The sequence below is a fragment of the Sorex araneus genome, chromosome 1 (genome assembly GCF_027595985.1).
Source record: "Sorex araneus isolate mSorAra2 chromosome 1, mSorAra2.pri, whole genome shotgun sequence".
Classification (NCBI taxonomy): domain Eukaryota; kingdom Metazoa; phylum Chordata; class Mammalia; order Eulipotyphla; family Soricidae; genus Sorex; species Sorex araneus.
This window is the reverse complement of record NC_073302.1, coordinates 422,846,750-422,869,375: the sequence shown is the minus strand read 5'-3', so window position 1 is coordinate 422,869,375 and position 22,626 is coordinate 422,846,750. Positions and strand designations below refer to the sequence as shown.

The following is a 22,626-nucleotide window of genomic DNA, read 5'->3' as shown; positions in this document are numbered from 1 at the left end:
TTCAGCGTGGTTTAGTCTACCTGAGAAAATTTGGTGGTATCATGTTGTTTTGGAGATCGGTTGTGGAACTGGGCAATTTTTCCGCTGGCAAGGCAGTGAGAGTGAGTAAGAGCTGCTGGGTTTTCCAGTGGTGGGGGTTAGGGAAACAGAATTATTTTTTTCAGCTAATACTCAGACAGCGTTCCTTGTTTATTCATGAAAATGGCTTCTCCTTAATTCCTGATGTCATTCGGTACACACATATGATTTCTCAGAACACTTAGTTGTCTGTGAACAGGTGGGTATCTGCGTGGTCTCCAAGATGACCATTGTGGAAGGTATTGTAACTGCTAGTGGATTATGGGCTGAGTCTTGTTCTATATTTTCTGGGAGGTAGAACCCTTCTTCCTGGATTTATAAGGGCTGATATGCAAACTTCCTCACTGATACATACCCTAATCTTTTTAATACTTGTTATATTCTCATTCTTCCTACAACTGACATTACCAAAACAGCTACAATCAAAATTGTTAGAAAGTTGAATTAGATCTTGAACCGAGGGTTGCCCAAACACTATGAATTTGTCACAGCTTTCAAATTTAATAACAAAATTCTCTGAGTTCAGGTGCAGGTAGTCTGTTGAATTCCAGAATTTCCTGGTACAGAATCCTTGATCTTGACAAAGTGCCTGACTGCATATTTTAGCAGCTAGAGTGAGATTGATTAAGTAAGGGTTGAATGTCTTCTTCATATAATCATGCAGCATTGAGCAACGTTCCTATAGATTTTTAAGTAAGCCAGAAAATTAAGAAACAAATTAGTTTATATGCAAATTAATTCATTATTATTAACAATATACAGCAATCAAGAAAGAGAAAAACCTGATCAGATAAAGGATAGAAAATTCATCATTTTTAATGTAATAAAAGAAATAATAGTTCAAATGTACCTCGTAAGCATTTTAAAGTGAATTTTACATGCCATTTAAGGGCATATAATACTTGGTTGAGGCTTAACTTACCTTACCCTTGGTCTTTCTTACTATGTGATAAATTTGTGGGCTGGGGGCAGAATAGTGTATCAGTTTAAGCATGGGGATTCTGAGCCTATCTGTTGAGGGTGGAGATTAAGTTCCATGAACTTTCTAAGTCAATTTAGGAATCTTTAACTCTTTTTGGAGAGGAAGTGGTTTGCAGGAGGGGTTCATGCGCTTCTCAGGATTCACCAGGCTACTGGTGCAGTGAAAGAGTCTGCAGATGTGATGCAGTTTAGGTCCTGCAATGCTCAGGCTCTTCTAGGGCCACACTTCATAGTCTGTGGAGACCAGATCAGATCTGAATTGAGTGCATGTAAAGCATGTATCTTAGTTGTAATATCTTCCCATGGCACTCATGTTTTTTAAAGTTTTCATTGTTTAGCCAGATGATTTGGGATAAATCAATTAGTTTTTTCCAAATATATTATATGTAAAAGATAAATATAAAACTGCCTCATAAAGTCAAAATGTACTAGATACCTAAAGAGGTGCATTTCATTTAGAAATATACTTGTTTGTTAGAATTTGAGTCATCAATAACTAAACTTATTCAAGTTGAGTTCAGGACTTTATAATAATGGGACACTTTCCTTATATAGTTACTTTTCTTTCCTTTATTTTCTTTTTTTTTGGGGGGGGGGTGGGGTGGGTTGAGACACACCTGAGGTGCCCTGGGCCTACACCAGGCTTTATACTCAGCTAGCATTCCTGTCAGTACTTGATGACATGTAAAGTGCTGGGTATCAAACCTGGGTCACAACGTGCAAAGCAGGGACTTAAACTGTGCTATCACTCCAGCCATTGATGTATTTTTTAACCTTGAAAAGTTTAAAGATGTTTTAATAGGCCAAGGCAATAAAGCAATTAATACCCAAGGTAAATCAGTATTAACTCCTAAGAAGAAAAGTGTTACATAAACTAAGAACTATAATTAATACACATGAAATACTATGACATTCAAGGCAATGAAACTATGTCATTTTCTGAGTTCATATCTTTAGAAGTTAGAAGTTAGCTGGGCTGGAGCAATAGCACAGCAGTTGGGCATTCGCCTTTCACGCGGCCAACCCGTGTTCGATTCCTCTGACCCTCTCGGAGAGCCCGGCAAGCTACCGAGAGTATCTTGCCCACACGGCTGAGCCTGGCAAGCTACCCGTGTGTATTGGATATGCTAAAAACAGTAACAATAAATCTCTCAATGAGAGACGTTACTGGTGCTCGCTCAAACAAATCGATGAGCAATGGGATGACAGAAGTTAGCTACAGATGGAACTTTTAACTAAACATTTATCTTCATACAGATTTAAAAGAAATTTTATAATGGATCCCCATGTAAAAAACAGCTCACTTTTAGTACTTTCTAAACCCTTCTACTACCACAATTACACTACCATTACCCCAATTAGAGAAAATTTCAGACATATTTTTCCTTTAAGTATTACATTATATAAGCTGTGTAGCATTGCCTTGATTACTACTGATTGGTTATTTTTAGATCCTTCTGACCATTTTTGGAGGTAGCATTCTGGGAAAGCAAATGCATTTTGTTCATGGAAGCATTAATAAAGTGGCTGCTCTCATGGGGATGGGAAGGTTCTCTTCTGCTGTAGAGATTCATAAAGGATTTTGTCATCTGGTTGTTTTCTACTATTTATTCTAAAATCTATCCTTTGAAAACTTCCATTTGTGTCTCCACACTGATCACTATTTAACAATAAAGGCATCGGACACTTTATTTCTTTGATGAACCTCATGAAATTATTTTCTGACACAAATTCTCAAGTGCATGTTGGTGTATGCTGAGAATCCATTATATTTTTCACATACTGTTGTCATTTTCCATTTTGAAAGTTTTCTATGAAAATAAAGCTTACATAATTAACACAACAAACATGGGACTTCACCTTGCATGATCTGTGATTGTAATAAACCTAGCAGAGAATAAACCCTCAAATGTTTTTAGAAGGTTGTGGCTTTATTTCTGGAGAAAATAAGGAACTTTAGGTACACAGAATTCTCAAATTTAACAATCAAGAACCAAAGAAATGTGCATTTAATATACATATACTTATATATACTTGCATATATGAACATATAAGTATATATATGTGGATTCTAATTGAATACACTAATCAAGAGTAAAAGTCATTGGTACAATAATTTAATGAATAATTTAGTGAGCAGAAATTATATTTTTATTCAATATAACAAAAATCATGAAGATGAAATAACCAATAAGTGTATTTAATTTATGCTTGGGAACAGTACAGAATATTAAAATAAAGCATTTTAAAACACATGTATTCACCTCAACACATTGTAAAATTTTATTATGATTGCAAAGTACTGTGTATTTGCAGTATACTTGCGTTTGCAGTACCCAAACTTAATACTAAAATGTTTTAGGTTCAGGTGAGGATAGTCTCTTAGATTACAGATTTTTTTGGTATAGAATCCTCGAACTTGATAAAATTCTTGGTGACATGTTTCAGCTTCTAGAATGACACTGATTAAGTAAAGACTGTGTTTTCCTCTCAACAGTTTGTAGATTCCTGCAAGAACCCTGTAAATATTTAGGAAATCCAGAATATTGAGGAACAAGTTAGTTTATATGTTTTTATGTGAATTAATTTATGATTATAAGCAATGTTTTATTTTATTTTATTTTATTTTATTTTTGCTTTTTGGGTCACACCCAGCGATGCTCAGGGGTTACTCCTGGCTCTGCACTCAGGAATTACTCCTGGCGGTGCTTGGGGGACCATATGGGATGCCGGGGATCGAACCCGGGTCGGCCGCATGCAAGGCAAACGCCCTACCCGCTGTGCTATCGCTCTGGCCCTGAGCAATGTTTTAAAGCCAGAAAAAAACCCACAAATTCAACAAAAGAGAAAATCCATTTACTTAACTGTAACAGGAAATAGTTTTTTAAGTGTACTTTGTAAACATTTTCAAGTGAATCTTACATGCCATCTTAGGGCACATAATACATGGTTGATACTTAACCTACCTTCCCTTGGTCTTTCTTAAATGAAAAATTTGTGGGTCTGGTGGCAAAATAGTATTCAAGATTGAGCAAGGGTTATGAGCCTAACTGTTGAGGGTGGAGATTCAGTTCCACTGACTAAGTCAATTTGGGAATCTTTCATTCTTTTTGGAGGAAGGTTCCCAAGTGGTTTTCGGGGGGGGGGGTTCATGGGCTTCTCAAGATTCTCAGTCAACCAGGCTACTGGTGCAGTGACCGAACCTGCAGATGTAATACAGTTCATGTCTTGCAATGCTCAGGCACTCCCAATGAGGTGGTGCAGGTGCATGTAAATGTATGTACCTTAATCCTACTGCTATCTCCCATTGCACTCACATATTTAAGTCTTCATTATTCCACAGATAATTTTGGGGAAATTAATTAATCAGCTTATGCTTCCACTATTTATATGTGCAGGACACATATTGAATTGCCTCATAAAACTAAAAGGTGCTAGGTACATAAAAATACTTAATACAGGGTTTGCATATCATCCGTAAGGTCTTAAGTACAATAACTATAATAGATTTAGCAGTTTTACTCAAGATTAAGCAGCGTTGAAATGTATGACTTCCAAAATTAAACCTGAGTACAGGACATTATATTCACAGGACACTATACATAGATTGTTTCTTTTATTTTCTTTCTTTTATTTACTTTGGTTTGTAGTGGTTGAGACAGATCAGTAGATGCTTAGGGCTTGCTCATTTCTCTGTGCCCAGGGAACACTTCTGTTGCTGTTCATGGAAACTTATGAGATGCTAGGATGGAACTCAGGTTAGCAATATGCAAGGCAAATTCACTAACTGGGTGTACTATTTTTTGGGCCCCAGATTGTTACTTTTATTTTGGATGATTAAAAACAGATTCATGAAGCAAGCTTACTAGGTTCATCCATCAGGTGACTAAAATATGTGATGGAGGGAGTTCAAAAATAGATCAAGATATGTCTTATCAGATTCTTTTGTATCTACTCTTCATATATCCACTGATATGATTTCATACATGGTAATAGACAATAGCTTTATGAAATGATTCCCACCATGTTTCTTTGGAACTTGTGACTGTGGTAACATATTGATATGAATAAGGTTAAAAGATAGTGAGATCAGAGGAATTTATCTGTATGGTTTATACTAATATCATGAGACATAAAGAATATAGAAAAATATCTATCTGGGTCCTCAAGCCACCCTTCCTACATCCCAGCCTGCTCATCAATGGTCTAAATTCACCAATTAAGAGACACAGAGTGGCAAAATGGATTCAGAGACTCAGTCCAACATTTTGCTGCCTGCAAGAAATGCATCTGAATAACCAGAACAAATACAAACTCAAAGTCAAAGGATGGAAAACAATCCTGCAAACAAACAACTCTCCCAAAAAAGCTGGCCTGGCCTTACTAGTATCGGACAACATAGATTTCAGGTTGAAAAAGATTAGAAAGGATAGGGAAGGCCATTTTTTATTAATCAAGGGATATGTACAGCAGGAAGAAATCACACTCCTAAATGTGCACGCACCCAATGAGGGACTAGCCAAATTCCTACAACAACTGCTAAAAGACCTTAAGAAGGATATCTCGAGCAACACAATAGTAATTGGAGACTTTAACACTGCCCTATTACCCCTGGATAGATCAAGAAGATTAAAACCCACTAAGGAAATACTGGTTTTGAAGGAAGAAATAGAAGAGAGAGAGGGCAAATAGACCTATAGAGGGCTTTATATCCCAAAAAAAGGGAATACATATTCTTTTCCAGTGCACATGGAACATTTTCCAGAATAGACCATGTGCTGGGCCACACAGCATATCTTAACAGAATCAGAAAGATAGACATTGTATCAGCTATCTTTTCAGACCATGATGTACTGACGATAGAAGTTAATCACACACAGATGCAGAAAACCAAATCAAACACCTGGAAATTAAACAACTCAATGTTGAACAATGAGTGTATCAAGAAGGAAATCAAGGAATAATTCAAAAGGTACCTAGAAACAAATGATAATGAAGACACGAGCTACCAGAACCTGTGGGACACAGTTAAAGCTGTGTTAAGGGGAAAATTTATAGCTCTGCAAGCATATCTCAGGAAGGAAGAAAGGAGCCACATAAATAACTTGACTTCACAGCTTAAGATTTTAGAAAAGGACCAACAAAAGGAGCCCAAACCAGGCAGAAGAAAAGAGATAATAAAACTTAGGGCAGAAATCAACAACATGGAAAACCAAAAGACAGTCCGAAAAATCAATGAAACCAAGAGCTGGTTCTTCGAGAAAGTAAATAAGATTGACAAACCATTAACTCGACTCACAAAGAAAGAGAGAGAGAGAATCCTTATAAACAGAATCACAAATGAAAAGAGGGACATCACAACAGAAACCAAAGAAATTCAAAAGATTATCAGAGACTACTTTGAAAAGCTGTGTTCCACAAAACAAAATAACCTAGAAGAAATGGATAAATTCCTGGATTCCTACAATCTCCCAAGACTGAACCAAGAAGACCAGGAATACCTGAACAGTTCTATTAATATCAAGGAAATTGAAGCTGTAATCAAAAGTCTTCCCCAAAACAAAAGCCCAGGTCCAGATGGATTCACTAGCAAATTCTTCCAAACATTTTAAGAGGACCTGTTCCCAGTTCTTCTCAAGCTTTTTAGGGAACTCGGAAAAACAGAAACCCTCCCAAACAATTTCTACTTCTACGAGGCTCATATCTCCCTAATACCAAAAAGCCAACAAAGACACCAAAATAACAGAAAACTACAGGACTATATCTCTGATGAACACGGATGCAAAGATTCTCAACAAAATATTAGCAAACAGAATTCAACAACTCATCAAAAAGATCATACACCATGACCAAGTGGGATTCATCCAGGGGATGCAAGGATGGTTTAACATTTGTAAATCAATCAACATAATCTATCATATCAACAAAAGAAAAGATAAGAACCATATGATCATATCACTTGATGGAAAGAAAGCATTTGACAAGATCCAGCACCCATTTATGATGAAAACTCTTGCCAAAATGGGCTTTCCTCAATATAGTTAAAGCCATCTGATGTTGGAATATTTCCTCTTTTCCAGCTGCCTTCTGGAGTTTTGTCACAGAAACCTTTTGTCACAGAAACCCGCAGATCTTAGGTGCTAGCCAGGTTTGACTTGACATTGTACATTCCAGGCTCTGGCCCAGCCTAGTCTTTGGGATGTAAATTTCAGGTGCTGTCTAGTTTGTAATTGACATGTAGATTTCTTGCTGCAGCCCAGCCAGGTCTTTGGGATGTAAATCCGAGTGCTTTCAGCCCAGTGAAGGCTTCAGTTTTGGTTTTGTATCTTCTTTCTGAAGGCCTAGATTAAGGCCTGCAGATACAAGAGAATTATGTTGTCTCAATGTCCTTCCTGTAAGATCTTTTGGTTCCTTTGGTGAAGTCAATGTATTGCGCCCTTTGGAAGGGCCATGATCAATAAAAGGGGTTTGGAGAGAAGGTGAGGGCGGCGGAAGGTGTATAGGGGCGAAAAGTGTATAGAGGACGGAGAGTGTATAGAGGGAAGATTGGAATAAACTGCAAGTGAGACCAACCATCATGGCTCCGTTCCTTCCTTCGCTTGCCACATCTTTGCCATCAACCTCCCTGGGGTGGGGGAAGCGGCCGGAGGCTACCGAACTCGGGTGGCGGGAGAGACAGCTGCTGCCCTAGGCCCTGTGCCTGGCTCGGTGCGGTGAGGCGTCCCTTCCCTCGCTGCGCCTTTTCTTTTCATTTTTATACAATCTACCACAAGCCTATGGCAAGCATCATCCTCAATGGGGAAAAACTAAGAGCCTTCGCTCTGAGATCAGGAATGAGACATGGATGCCCATTCTCTCTACTCCTGTTCAATATAGTACTGGAAGTACTTGCAATAGCAGTTAGGTTAAAAAAAAGGTATTAATTTTTTTAATTAATTATTAAAAATATTAATTAATTCAGGTAGGAAAAGAAGAAATGAAACTCATTATTTGCAGACGATATGATACTATACTTAGAGAATCCTAAAACCTCTACCAAGAAACTCTTAGAAACAATAGACTTGTATAGTAAAGTTGCAGGCTATAAAATCAACACCCAAAAGTCCATAGTTTACCTCTATGCAAATAATGAGAGAGAAGAAAGCGGCATGATAAAAGCAATCCCATTCACAATTGTGCCTCAAAGGACCCACTACTTCAGAATCAACTTAACTAAGGAGGTATAGGATTTGTATAATGAAAACTACAAAACTCTACTTCAGGAAATAAAAGAGGACACGAGGACATGGAAAGATATCCCCTGCTCATGGATTGGAAGAATTAATTTTATCAAAATGACACTAGTCCCCAAAGCATTGTACAAACTCAATGCGATCCCTATAAAGATACCCTTGACATTCTTCAATGAAATGGAACAAGCACTCTTGAAATTCATATAGAACAATAAGCCCCCATGAATAGCTAAATCAATTGTTGGGAAAAAGAAAATGAGAGGAATCAACCTCCCCAACTTAAAAGTCTACTACAAAGCGGTAGTAATTAAAACAGCATGTTGTTGGAACAAAGGCAGAGCTGCAGACCAAAGGAACAGAGTGGAATATTCTGACACACCACACCAAATATATGATCATCTAATCTTTGATAAGGGAGCAAGAAATGTGAAGTGGAGCAAGGAAAACATGTTTAACAAATTGTGCTGGCAAAACTGGATAGCTATATGCAAAAAAAAAATGGACTCAGATCTCCACCTATCACCATGTACAAAAGTCAGATCAAAATGGATTAAAGACCTCAACATCAGACCAGATTCCCTAAGGTACATTGAAGACAAGTTCGGCAAAACCCTCCAGGACATTGTAGCCAAGGGTATCTTCAAAGCTGACACACCACTGACCCAGCAAGTGAAAATAGAGATAAATAAATGGGACTACCTTAAACTAAGAAGTTTCTGCACCTCAAAAGATACAGTGACCAAAGTACAAAGATAGCCTACATAATGGGAAAGGATATTAACCCAATACCCATCAGATAAGGGGTGGGATATACAAGGCGCTGGTTGAATTCTACAAGAAGAAAACTGCTGACCCGATAAAAAAATGGGGTGATGAAATGAACAGAAACTTCCCCAAAGAAGAAATTTCGATGGCTAAAAGGCACATGAGAAAATGCTCTACATCACTAATCATCAGGGAGATGCAGATAAAAACAACAATGAGATACCATCTCACACCACAGAGACTGGCCCACATCCAAAAAAACAAAAGCAACCGGTGTTGGCGTGGATGTGGGGAGAAAGGAACTCTTCTTCACTGCTGGTGGGAATGCCAACTTGTTCAGCCCTTTTGGAAAACAATATAGATGATTCTCAAAAAATTAGAAATTGAGCTCCCATTTGACCCAGCAATACCACTTCTGGGGATATATCCCAGAGAGGCAAAAAGGTATAGTAGAAATGACATTTGCATTTCTATGTTCATTGCAGCACTGTTTACAATAGCCACGATCTGGAAAAAACCAGAGTGCCCAAAAACAGATGTCTGGTTAAAGATACTTTGGTACATCTACACAATGGAATACTATGCATCTGTTAGAAAAGATGAAGTCATGAAATTTGAATATAAGTGGATCAACATGGTAACTATCATGTTGAGTGAAATGAGTCAGACAATATACTTCCCAGGCACCATTTTAGTCTGTTGTCTCACATCTCTTCTAATTGTCCTCAAAGACTTTCCACATTGAACTTTTTTCATATTAGTATTCTTTTTACCACATTAACATTAATATATATTTTATGAATATAATATATATAGCACCGAGTTCCCCAGGCATAAGATATATGAGAATTTATATCCAGTGGAGATGGCATTGCAGTTTTCCATTGAGATTGGGGTTAGGAAAATGGAAAAAGAAAAGGATGAGGATTATTTGAGAAATAATTATCCTACACAGTATGGAGTATTTGGAAAGATCTAAAATTGAATCTTGAGCACTATAAAGATAGTCGAGTGAGTAGAGTGCATACATGGCATGCAGCTAATCTAGTTTCAATCTCTAATATTCTATATCATTCCTGAGCACACTGGGGGTAATTCCTGAGTGCAGAGCTGAGAATAAGCCCTGAGAATTGCCAGGTGGGGACCAAAAACAAAATAAAAAAAAATGTTAAACTTTGAGCTTGAAAAGGTAAGTTCTTATTCCTGTAAAACATAAGACTAGAGTTACTGATATTGTGGTGTAAATACTTTCAACACACCCAATTTAGCAACCAATTTGACAAAGATGAGTAAAGAATTGGAAAAAAAGTTGCCCTCTATCACACAATGTGAAAGTATGTTGTGGACACAGTAGAAATGACATCTGCATCTGTATGTTTATTGCAGCACTGTTCATAATAGCCACAATCTGGAAAAAAACTGAGTGTCCGAGAACCAATGACTGGTTAAAGAAACCCTGGCACAACTACACAATGGGATACTATGCAGCTGTTAGTAGAGACATAAAATTTGCATATAAGTGGATGGACATGGAGATTATCATGCTAAGTGAAATTAGTCAGAAAAAGAGGGACAGACAGAATGGCCGTACTCATTTGTGGAATATAAAGTAGCATAATATAAGACTAACACCTAATGACAGTAGAGATAAGGGCCAGGAAGGCCACGCCATGGTATGGAAGCTTGCCCCATGTGCTGGTGGATAAGGCAGTGGGGATGGAAAAGAAATCACTAAGTAAATGATAATTGGAGGGATCACCGGAAATGGGAGATGTGTGCTGAAAGTAGAACAAGGACCAAACACGATGGCCTCCGAGTATCTGTATTGCAAACCATAATGTTCAAAATTAGAGAAAGAGTAAGAAGGATGATACGTGCCACAGAGGCAGGGAGTGGGGTGGGGTGGGGGTGGTGGGTGGGACACTGAGAACAATGGTGGGGGCAAATGTGTACTGGTGGAGGGATGGGTGTTCGAGCATTGTGTGACCTAAATACAATCATGCAACTTTGTAACTGCATCTCAATGATCCAATAATACTTCTTAAAAAAAAAGGAAAAAAGTATGTTGTGAAATGGTATATATATATTTCCAGTCATACAGATACAATATTTCCAAATAACCTCAAGAATATGAATCATAGTAAATTAAAGTAAAACATTCATACACTTTCAATTTCAACTATTATCTATCATTTAAGGTCTAATGGTTGAAGTGTTTAAAGCCAGGTCACAAAATTTCTGAATTTTTAATAATCACGTCTCATGAGCCTGAAAAGCTAGAAAGTCAATGATTTTCTAATGTTCTAATAGATCTGTCGATTACTGAATCTATTAAATTAAATGAGGAGGTTTTAGAGAGAAAAAGATTAAGGACTAGATGTTACACGTGACCAACCTGGTTAGATCTCCTTCATCACATGGTAACTCGAGTATCACTGGGTGCAACCTGGGAGGCAATCAGCATCTCTCACCATGGTGGTGAATGCTCCTGTTGCAGTGACCCAGGTCTTTAGGAAACCACTACAATCTCTGTCACCGTATCACAAACAACAGCACTGCCTCCCGAGGACTAGTATTAAAACTAGTTGAGTAGAGTCATAAATAGAGGCCCCAAAGCCTTCTGAGACCCACTTGCGAGGTCCCAAAATCAAACAAAACAAAATAGAATTAAATGATTTACTTACATTTTATGACCATTGCTTTAAATCGTTCCCTGTTACTACAGTTATTGGTTTTCTAAAATTGCCAATGAATCAGAGGAAACATGACAAAATATTGATGACACAGGACATACAAAGTATTTTTTTAATCATAGAAATAACATAAAATAAAAATAAATTGGGAAATGTTGGAGGGAGGACTGTCTGTAATGAAGCACAAGAGCAATAATACTGAGATAGTCTTATTGGTGGAAAACAGTCATGTTAAAAATGAAGCATGGGGAAAATAGAGAGTAAAGTGAATAGGGCACTTGCATTGAATGTGGCTAAATCAGATTTAATCCTTGGCATCAATTATGGTCCCCAAAATTATGCCAGGAGTGAGGAGTCAGAGTCAGGAGTAAGCCCTGAGCACAAATGGGCATGCCCCCAAAACAATTAAAAGTATTTTTTTTTGATTAAAGAATTATCTCTCTGTGGATAGTACTAGAGATGATCTGAGAAAGTTAAGATTAAAGAAAAATTTTAAAGGTGGAAAATTAAATCTTTTATCATGACATTTTCATCGGGACATGTCTTATTTATCCATCATTATGTACAGATTTCATAGTACCTTTAAAATAAGGGAAATAGCATGGATAATTTATAATGGTTACACAAAAATATTAGACACTAACAAGTAGAGAATATAAATTTGGGGGAGACACAAGGGAAAATTAGAAACTTAAATAGAATTGGCAGAATCTTGCATGTAGAGCCTGGCAAGGTACGCGTGGCATATTTGATATGCTAAAACAAGTAACAATGATGGGTCTTATTCCCCTGACCCTGAAAGAGTCTCCAATGCAGCACCATTGGGAAGGACGAGTAAAGAGAGGCTTCTAAAATCTCAGGGCTAGGACGAATGGAGACATTACTGTTGCCCGCTTGAACAAATTGATAAACAACCAAACAACAGAGCTACAGTGCTACCATTCTTTTGATGGACTGATATTTTTAAAAATACAAGTTTATTATTAATCCAGAAGCATTAATTTGTTGTACAGAGAAAGAAGTCAGCCAGATTTAACCCATGGCCATTGCTTGCATATCTCTATAATACACTATTGTTATGCAGTAATTAAATGAATAAGTGGTGTCCAAACATTACTGAATGAATGAAAAACTAAGCAACTATATACTGAATGATAATAATTCTTCCAAAGTACTAATAATGTTACAGCAGGACCAGAAGTGTGGAGCAGCAGGTTACATTAGTCTCAAATCCACACCCATTGAACAGGGAGACAATCAGAGTAGATAATAGGATGGCTGTGGGTGGGAGGTGGGATTTGGCAGCTGCTAAAAGGAAGTCCTCCCCCTCTCCCTCCACATACACTCTAGACTCTCCTCACTCCCCTGGCTTCCCGGTTCAGGTAGGACGGTACCTAGGAAAGGGGCCCAGTACACGGGGGCCACTCAGGGCTAGATAGGGGCTGAATACAGGTAGGGCTCAGATAGATGCCCAGGAAAGCTCAGGTTCAGGTAGAACTTAAACACCCAGGTAATGACAATGTACTGATCACAGGGGTCTCACCCATGTGCATGTAACCCTGGCTGGAGACTAAGGAAAGTGTACACGGGATACAGAGAGTGGCACGGGGACAGAACCTGACCACTGTTCACCAGAGGCAAATAGATGGTATGGAATCAGACTGGTGACATCATTCATGGGTAAAGGAGAGGTCTGAATGTCTGTGGAGTGACCCAGACCTATCCATTTTATCTGTACAATAAACTAACTTCTAATCTTCCGAGTTTTGTTTGCAAATCTTTCATAAAATTCTCAAGAACCCAAGAGTGTAAGAAAATCCACTTTCTTGCTAACACTATTACTAAGCAATGTAGCAGAAAAATAATCTTATTTTTTAATTCAGTAAAAAATAATTCAGTCATTATCATTGAACATCTACTACTGTCTGGCAAGCATAGCACTTATTTTATCATTTAATATCACAATATCAATACATTAATAAAAAAATTTCCTCTCTTTACTATAAATTCAACTTACTTGTCTTCGGGTTAAATTGAAGCTTCCCCAAATTATAACTCCAGAGGCCCCAAGAGCATAAGTTTCACCAATTGTATTCACAAGGTCAATCTGGCAAATGTAACAGAAAGAGTTAGCAGAAATAATATGAAAGTTTCACTCATTGGAAAGTGACACAAAATCTGAGCATACTGAGAAAAGAATAATTTAATTATCTTCACATCCCTTATTATCAATTTACACAGTCACTATGCTCCTGTATCCAAAATTCTTGTCATAATGTTAATGTTAGTTGTTTTTCTTGTTAAGAAAGCAAGCACTTTATTTTTTAAAAACTTCTTCTTTCCTTTATTTTTTATTTTATTTATTTTTATTTTTCTATTAGTGAATCACTGTGATGTACAGATACAAACTTATGAGCTTTGGTGCTTGCTTTTAAGTCATACAGTGATTGTTTACCCATCCCTCCACTAGTGCCCATTCTCTTCCACCAATGATCCCAGTATCCCTCCCACCACCCCCACCCCATCCCCCACCACCACCTCCTGCCTCTGCGACAGGGCATTCCCTACTACCCATAAATTAGAAAACACTGGATAAAATCTTTTTGGAACAACTTCTTAAAAGCATCAGGGATTCATAAAACAATGAAAAGTAAACATGTCAATGGAAGAGAATCCTAAAACAGTGAGTTGCTTTTGCCCATTAATATCTTTCTGACCAAAGGTGCCAGCTGAGATACCCTAATGCACAATAGCAGCTTTGAGAATTTGGGGAGACGTAAGTAGGAGTTTGAGGTTGGGAAATTTTTTCAATAATTCCTCACTTTAGGCTGGGACTTCAAAAGTCTCAAAGCTAAAAATAAATGAATTCTGAATAAATAAACCCAAAATAATTCACAGATAATCACTGTATCACTGTCATCCCATTGCTCATCGATTTGTTCTTGCTCCTTTTGGGGGTTGTAGTTTGAGGGACCTTTATGTTAAGTCTATGGTTTACTTTCAGAAAGCAAGCACTTTAAAGTAAAATAAAGTAAAATTATAAAATAAACTGAATTATTAGCTTATACTTAGTTTACCTATTAGTTTATTACTTTATACTATCAGTTTATACTTAGTTTTTTATACTTATGGTTTATACTTATTAGTTCATTGTAGGATATTATTGGTTTGTCCTTTCTCCCTTGCCACAAAGAGTTTAGGTTTATCTGGTAATAATCTCTAAACGTTTTAAGACAACATTGGTATGTCCTGTTCCTCTTGCCACAGGAAGCTTAGGTTTATCACAGTGCTCCCAAGTCATTCCCATTCTTTTGTTTATCTGTAACCACCTCTCTACACTTTCTTCCCCAACCGGTCTATCACCTTTTCCCCCTAATCAGACTCTGTTAACCTGTAAGGTCAGGTTCCTCAGAAATCTATGATTTTATCTGTATGAGTGAAATATTGCCTTTCTTCTCTTCTCTCCTTATGTCTTTTGAATAGTTTACTTTAAAGCAATGTTCTTTTTGTAGGGACAAAGGAAGACAACTGTTAATATGCTTTTGTAACTTGGGATTTAATTGGCTTCGAATATTATTCATTCCCAAGCATCTGCTTTCTCCACTTAAGCTTCAGTTGCCCTTAGTTCCTAGGGCCCCAAAAGCAGGGTCCTGACTAGGGACTGAATGGACCGAGGGCAAGCTGTGAGCTACCCTGGCATATATATGGGCTAGGCCAAAGCACCACGATTCTTAACCATAATTTAAGAGCTTGGTCATGGACAAATGCTGTCATGATCCAAAAGTAATGATAAGACTAGGACCCTGCTAGGAATAGGAAAGATTAATCTGAGCACTATAGTCTGAGATCGAGATGACCCCAGGAGAGCAATTCTGTAAACTTAATGTATCTCTTACTGTGTCCATACAAAATGACTATTATTATGAATGCTAATATGTTAGTTGGAGAAGGAGAGGAGAAACACACCCATGGGATTCCACCCTTGGGTGGGTCGTCCTGCTGAAAGAGAATCTGTCCTAGGAGAAGCATCCCCGGAGGGAAAGATCTTTAAGCCTATTGATTGTGACCACACCTGTGTGTAAGCCCCAACCCCTCATGCTTTGGGATTTGACTAGGCTGTAAGAGTGGGCTGGGGGTGCAGGATCCAGATCCAGATCCAGAGCAAGAACGAGAATGAAGTAGCATGAGGGAGGAAGCAGAAGGAGGAGAATCAGTGAATGGAGATGGGAATGGAATAAACTGCAAGTGAGACCAACCAGCCTGACTCCCGTTCTTTCCTTCACCTGCCCTTCATCATTGACCTCCCCGGGGTGCGAGAAGCAGCCTGAGACTACCAAATGTGGGCAGCGGGAGAGATAGAGCACTGTTGCCCTGGTGCCCTTTTTGTGTTTACACAGTTTATACTATTATTGTCTTATTCCCCAGTCCACAGATAAGTTATAAACAGGTTAGAGTCTTATTTTGTACTTGTGTATTGGTATAAAATTAGGCTTGTTCCTAAGAGCTATTAAAGATGAATTTTAGGATCTGAGATATTGTATTTTAGGTAGGGTGCTCACCTTATAGCCAGCCTACCCAAGTTCGAACCTCCTCATGGCATACAGACTTCAAAGTCTGCTAGGAGTGAGCCCTGAGCGCAGAGCCAGGAATGAGCCCTGAGCACTGCTTATAAAATAAAACCAGATTAATTTTAGGACTGGATAGATTGTAAAAATAATAGGGCACCTGCCTTTTACACAGCAGACCTAGGTTTGATTTCTTCCCCAAATCTTCTCCAGGAGTGATCCCTGAGCACAGAGCCAGGAGTAAATGCTGGGTAGCCCCAAAACGCAAATAAACAAAAAAGTCAAAGATGAATTTTACTCCCTTCAAAAAATGTAGTCAAATTATACTAAGTAGTATTATGGACACTGCTTTGTAATTATCCTACCTTGATTTACTTACCTCAGAAAGAAATTCTGTGGTATTATCCGTAAAAACTAGACGGATATATACAAAAACCGGAAGTGGATTCTTTTGGTCTCGTACCCGAGAAAGCCGAATGGCTTCATTAACTCGATTACGGGAAAAGAGTGCCGCCTTTGGAGATTTCTTTAATTTTGTATTCAAGTAAATGGATGGGAAAAGGGCAGTGCTTGCTTTCCACAACCAGCTGAGCTCATTATTTCTTTGCTTTTCTAAATCTGAACAAGCTCCAGTGTATGGTCTATTTGCTCCATAATTATGATTGTAACAATCAGGAAAAAGGTAAAAACCCCAATAATTGTTTGGTCGGAGTCTCTGCCCTAATTCCAAAGTCCTCAGCATGAATTCCTTTCCTGCAGCTTCAAATTCTTGTTTTGCCTGAGTCTCTGCAGCTTTATCTGAAAGCAGTGGATTCTTTCTCTTTACCAAATTAATTGATTCGTTTCTGTAAACTATTTTGTCTAACCAGTTTCTTATCCAGATAGGTCTCCATTCTTCCCAGTCAATTACAGCCAAGCCTAGTTCATCTTTTGGCAAGTATTTCAAAATGTCTTTCTCAGCTTTATCCAAATGTTCTGATATATTTCCCAACTGAGGAATTCCTCCGTGTTTATGCTTTCCTGTGCTTGTCACTATGTGAGGATAGATGCCAAGTTTTTCAACGTAAAATAAGGTAACAGTTTGACCTATGGCACTGGCTTGAGGGTTTCCTTTTAATGGATAGAAACTCAGATCTAGAGAAATATTAAATAATTTTGCACAGACATCACTTGGGGCATTCCAGGCTGGAATGTAAGTTGTATTTGAGATGATAGGAGGTGCTCTGTAATCCGCAGTCAAGAGAATTGGAAACAGATGGAAAATGAACTCTACCTTGGAGACTCCACTGAACCCAACAAATTTCCTAGAGAAGATATCCTTGATCCACAGCAATTCCATAATACAAGTAATGACTACTAACATCACTTCTTTCTACACGCTTTGGTTTATTCAATAATTAGTGTAAGAAATATGCATAGGACAAAATTAAGTAATATTTAAAAGTTATTCTTCATGCATTGTGTTTCAGATCTTTTTTGAAAGTTGATCCTCTATAACTGAAAGCAAAAAGAAATATAAAATACATAATATGCATGAAATGTATTATATGCATTTATATATCAGCGATGGTAAATAATTGTACATTTCAAACCTCTGTGCCTGGAGTTTGATTTAATTTTTGAATATAGAATACCTAATCCTGTGTATAAACACTCAGGTTTTTGAATCATTATCTATTATATTTCTCATGACTCTTACTTCTGGTAGGAGAAATTAAGTAACCAAGATCTGGAAGAGTATGGGCCTTATTTTCAATTTTAACTCTACAGGATCAAAAATATTCAGTCTTTAGATAGTGCTTGAATTTTATAAGTTCTCTACTTATATAGTTAATTTACAACCAAGGGGCTAGGAACATAAAGAGGAAGGAGACTTCTGCAATAAGTGTTGCTGAAAACTGGATAACCAAGTGCTAAAAAGAAAATTAGACCCTCAACTCACCTCATTCATAGTGTATTAATTCAAAATGTATTAGAGATGTGGATATAAAAACTGTTCCTATAAAATACATTGAGAAATTGAGAAAAACTCAGAACTCTACAAGATGCATTCCCCGTCAATGAAGAATGCAGCATTCTTCATTGATGCATTCTCCATGTGCTTTCATTATTACTGAAAGATCTGAAGAGAACCCAAGTGCACAATCACAGATGGATAGTTTAAAAATTGCGGCATATACACATTATAGAATAATAGTCAACTTGAAAAAAGATGGAATCATTTAGTTTACTGCAACTTGGATGGAATTGGAGGAAGTCGTATAAGTGAATGAGTCAGAAAAAAAAAGATTCAGACTAAATGATCTCACTCATGTGTGTAATAAAGAAAATAAAGGAAGACTTTAAATATAATTTTCAGTGGGATAACTCTGATATAAGGTTACCATAATTGTGATTAATCTAGCAGTACTGGGTAGGGGCCGTGTCTTAGGTTATGAGGTCAGAGAGAGAGATCTAGTCATTCTTTTGGTTGGCATAGTATAGCATAACCACATATATGTGGTTTATTATTGCTTTATAAAGCAATAATATTCATTCTATTAAAAATTTCAAAAATAAAAAAATTATATACAGCTAATACCAACATTGTTAACATTTATACTGGTACTAAATATAAATAAATGAATTCTAGGAATGTGGGGACGAAGCACAAAATGATTATGATAATTATAGACTATTTAACTTTTCAAGGAGTTATATAAGTCTTAAGTGCAATGTTAATTTTTCTTGAAATATCTGCCGGTAATTTTTATGCCATATGGTTCAATAGGGCTGAAGCAATAGCACAGCAGGTAGAGTGTTTGCCTTGCATGTGGCCAACCCGGTTTCGATTCCTCCATCCCTCTTGGAGAATCTGGCAAGCTACCAAGAGTATCCCGCCCACATGGCAGAGCCTGGCAAGCTACCTGTGGAGTATTCAATATGCCAAAAATTGTAAGAACAAGTCTCACAATGGAGACAATACTGGTGCCTGCTCAAGCAAATCAATGAAAGGAATGACAGTGACAGTGCTACAGTGCTATGGTTCAATAATTTTTTCTCAAACCAGAAGACTGACAATTGTAGATTAGACTCCATCTTAATAAACCACTTATGTTCTTTTCTCATCTGTACAAAGTAACTCTTCTTTCATTCAAGTTTTATTTTAATATAGTCACATCATCAGGCCAGAATTATAATTCAAGATCTTTTAAAATAAAACAAAAGAGAAGAATAAATATTGAGTCATTCTGAATCTGGGTAAAAAGATAAAATAAAATAGAACTAGAAGAATGTTGGAGGTGAGATTTCAATTATATATGGGGTCCTGGCACAGCAAACCCTATCCACCACCAAAAATAGATACCAAAAGTATCTTAGTCCATCCAGAAATGAGACCATTTTGACTTAATAACTTTTCACCTTTCAAAATTAAACTGACTGAAAATCTCATTTGCGTGAAGTAAACGAGATTCGGGGCTAACATCTTTCTTTGTAAATATTTATTTTCACATGAGAACTCAAATACTTGTAATATTTCTTGGCCTGTGTCTTGTGGAGTTCAGCATAGCTCTAAAGCTTTGCAATATACATTCGAAGCACTAAAGTTGGTCTATCCCCAGAACTGAATACAACCTGAACAAAGACAGGATTAATCCCCAAACTCAAAGCCAGGAATAAGCTCTTCTTGGTAAGACCAAAAGCAAACAAGCAAAATGAGCAATAATAGTAGATGATAGAGCCACAATTGCAATGTTATGTTATGTTAATCAAATGATATCTATAAACCCCTTCACACTAAGCCTGTGGAGAGGTGTTGTACATGGTGGAACCCTCAAGTAAGCCACGTTAGCCTACTAGTTATTCTCTCTTGAAGGTGATTGAGCTACTGTAAATGCGACAAGACCTCTCTGTACTCACTTCTTGACTCTGGTGGGCCAGTTTTTCCATATAAAGGTGCTCATTCCCTGTCAGGAAAGAGAAAACATCTAACTACCAGAGACTAGGAAATTATGTCAAAGTGGTTCAGAAAAAAATTAACCTACTCAGACAGCCCTCCATTCCTCATTCATTTTTGGTGTTTGTTTTGTTACTATCATGCTCAGGGCTTCCTCCTAGCTCTGTGCTAAGGAACCACTTCTGGTAGGTTCAGGTGACAATATGGAGTGCTAGGGATTGAAACTAGTGCTTCCCTATGCAAGGCAAACATCCATCTTGCTCGGACCCCTTCATTAGTTTTCTTCTTAAAGTTCCTGGTCAGTTTTGCTCAATGTGTTATCCGTAGAAGCCTCAATTTTGCTTTATAACACCATAAATTAGTATTGTTTCATTAGTAAATTCTATTGTACAAAGTGATTCTTTTAGGTACGTTTTTTGGTTTTCTGAAGCCTCATTTATAAATGTATGCATTTTCCTTGTGTAAATCTATTCTTCTTCTGTGGATTCATAGTCCTCAAAATATTTAACAGCGAGGGAAGTTTCTTTTCTCTTATTCTTCAAAGGTGGTAAATAGCAAGCATGATAAAAAGAGGCAGCCTCCCAAATCATTAATGATTCATAGATCTGCTACAATGAACTATTCCCTATTTCCTAGAAAGTGTTTTAAATATATATGAGCCATTAGAGTATCATTTTTATGGAAATTAAATACTAGAAATTTGAAACTTCGGGTGAATCGGACATAAAGCTGGAATGACGCAATAGCAATGCATTCATGCTCACACTGGAAACTCTGAGAGGTAATCTACCTCAGGAAAATCTTCATGGATCATGATTGTATCAGCAGATCAGGCAAACTCAGGCCTCAGTGATCACTGCATTCATTTTGCTGCCCATTTATCTTTGAGGAGTCCTCTTAGAAAATAACCATTGAAGCTTAGATTTCAAACTATCTTCTCCCAACCTAGCCTAACCTAAATGATGCAGATTCCCCAAATATACTTACTTGTAATTTGAATCATGTAATTCAGATAAGTGGCATAAATAAATGGGAAGCAAACATATGGGTTTTAAAGCAAATTATTGCAAGCAAATTATTAATATATAAGTCTGATAGTCATTGCATTGTAAGTTAACTTTGGCCAAACCATCTGACTGCTTTGCTTTTATTTCACAGAAGAATAATGCTTACTAAAGATCATAGAAGAATTGGTTACCAATTGAACTTCTCAGTACCAAAACCAACTGGACTTAACTACCACTACACTCATACCCACAAGAAAGGAGCAATCACTAATAGATTTTACAGATTTGTTATTAAAATAAACTATCCAGTGAGTACATCATATATGATAAAATTTGTGACTTAATGTTAACCTAAAAGAAAATTAATGGTTGACATAAATTTTCTCATGCCGTTAGAAATAAATATTTGTATTTATAATTTTCTTTGCCCCTTCATACATTAATAAAGACTGGAATACATTTACCCTTACAAGTGAGAAGAGCAGGCAGTCTCTTTGTCTCCTCACCAAGAACAGAGGAAACCAAGTTTCAATTTTCTAGCTTAATAATCCCCTGAGAGATGAACATGAACAACAGTATGTTGGTGTTTGGGTTATAACCAGCTAAGAACCTGGCCGGGTGATGACAAAATGGGAGTGTCACTGAGACTCACCAACTGGGAAAAGACACAGCAAATTAAGGTAACCTGATAGGATAGGCAAATCAGCTGTGAAAACATACGACAATATTTAAGATGGCAGGGTTGTTTACCTCAGCTAATTTGTAAGGGACTTAGACCACATCCATATGAACTTGGGAATGGAACAAATATGAGGTTGGCAGATGAGATGATGATCTTGATAAAAATTACTCTTCTGTTTAAAATCAAATTAAAATGCTTTAAAATCAAATAATTTCAAGTTTCCATGCTCAACTGTCAGCATAATTGTGCAACAGTGAGTCTGCAAATCTTGAATGGGTTTATTTAGATGTTTAATGAATGGTTTGGAATATACTGTCCCCCATCCATATATTGACTATATTCAACTATATATTTCTTATTTACTCTTAATTTTTAGCAGGCAAAATTGAAAGATTCTTTTTCTTTTTTGAGTCACACCCGGCGATGTACAGGGGTCACTACTGGCTCTGTACTCAAAAATTATCCCTGGAGGTGCTCATGAGACCATATGGGATGCTGGTAATCGAACCCGGGTCGGTCAAGTGCAAAGCAAACGCCCTACCTGCTGTCCTATTGCTCCAGCCCCCAAAAGTTTTATTTTTGAGGGGAAGAAGGAGGCATGCACAACAGAGCTCTGCACCCAAGTTATAGTCAATACTACTCTCAGTGATGCCTGAAATCAAACTCAAGTCCTCACATTTATCTTC

The 22,626-nt window shown here is 37.3% G+C and overlaps 1 protein-coding gene across 1 annotated transcript; it reads right to left on the bottom strand.

The window, feature by feature from the left end:
* Positions 1 to 337: 337 nt before the first annotated feature.
* LOC101540552 (hyaluronidase PH-20-like) lies at positions 338 to 17,653 on the bottom strand. The gene is made up of 3 exons (XM_004608407.1): positions 16,694 to 17,653; positions 13,767 to 13,856; positions 338 to 757 (listed from the first exon to the last, which is right to left on the bottom strand). Exons 1-3 carry the CDS (start codon positions 17,651 to 17,653, stop codon positions 338 to 340), a joined length of 1,470 nt encoding a protein of 489 aa, XP_004608464.1.
* Positions 17,654 to 22,626: the final 4,973 nt, after the last annotated feature.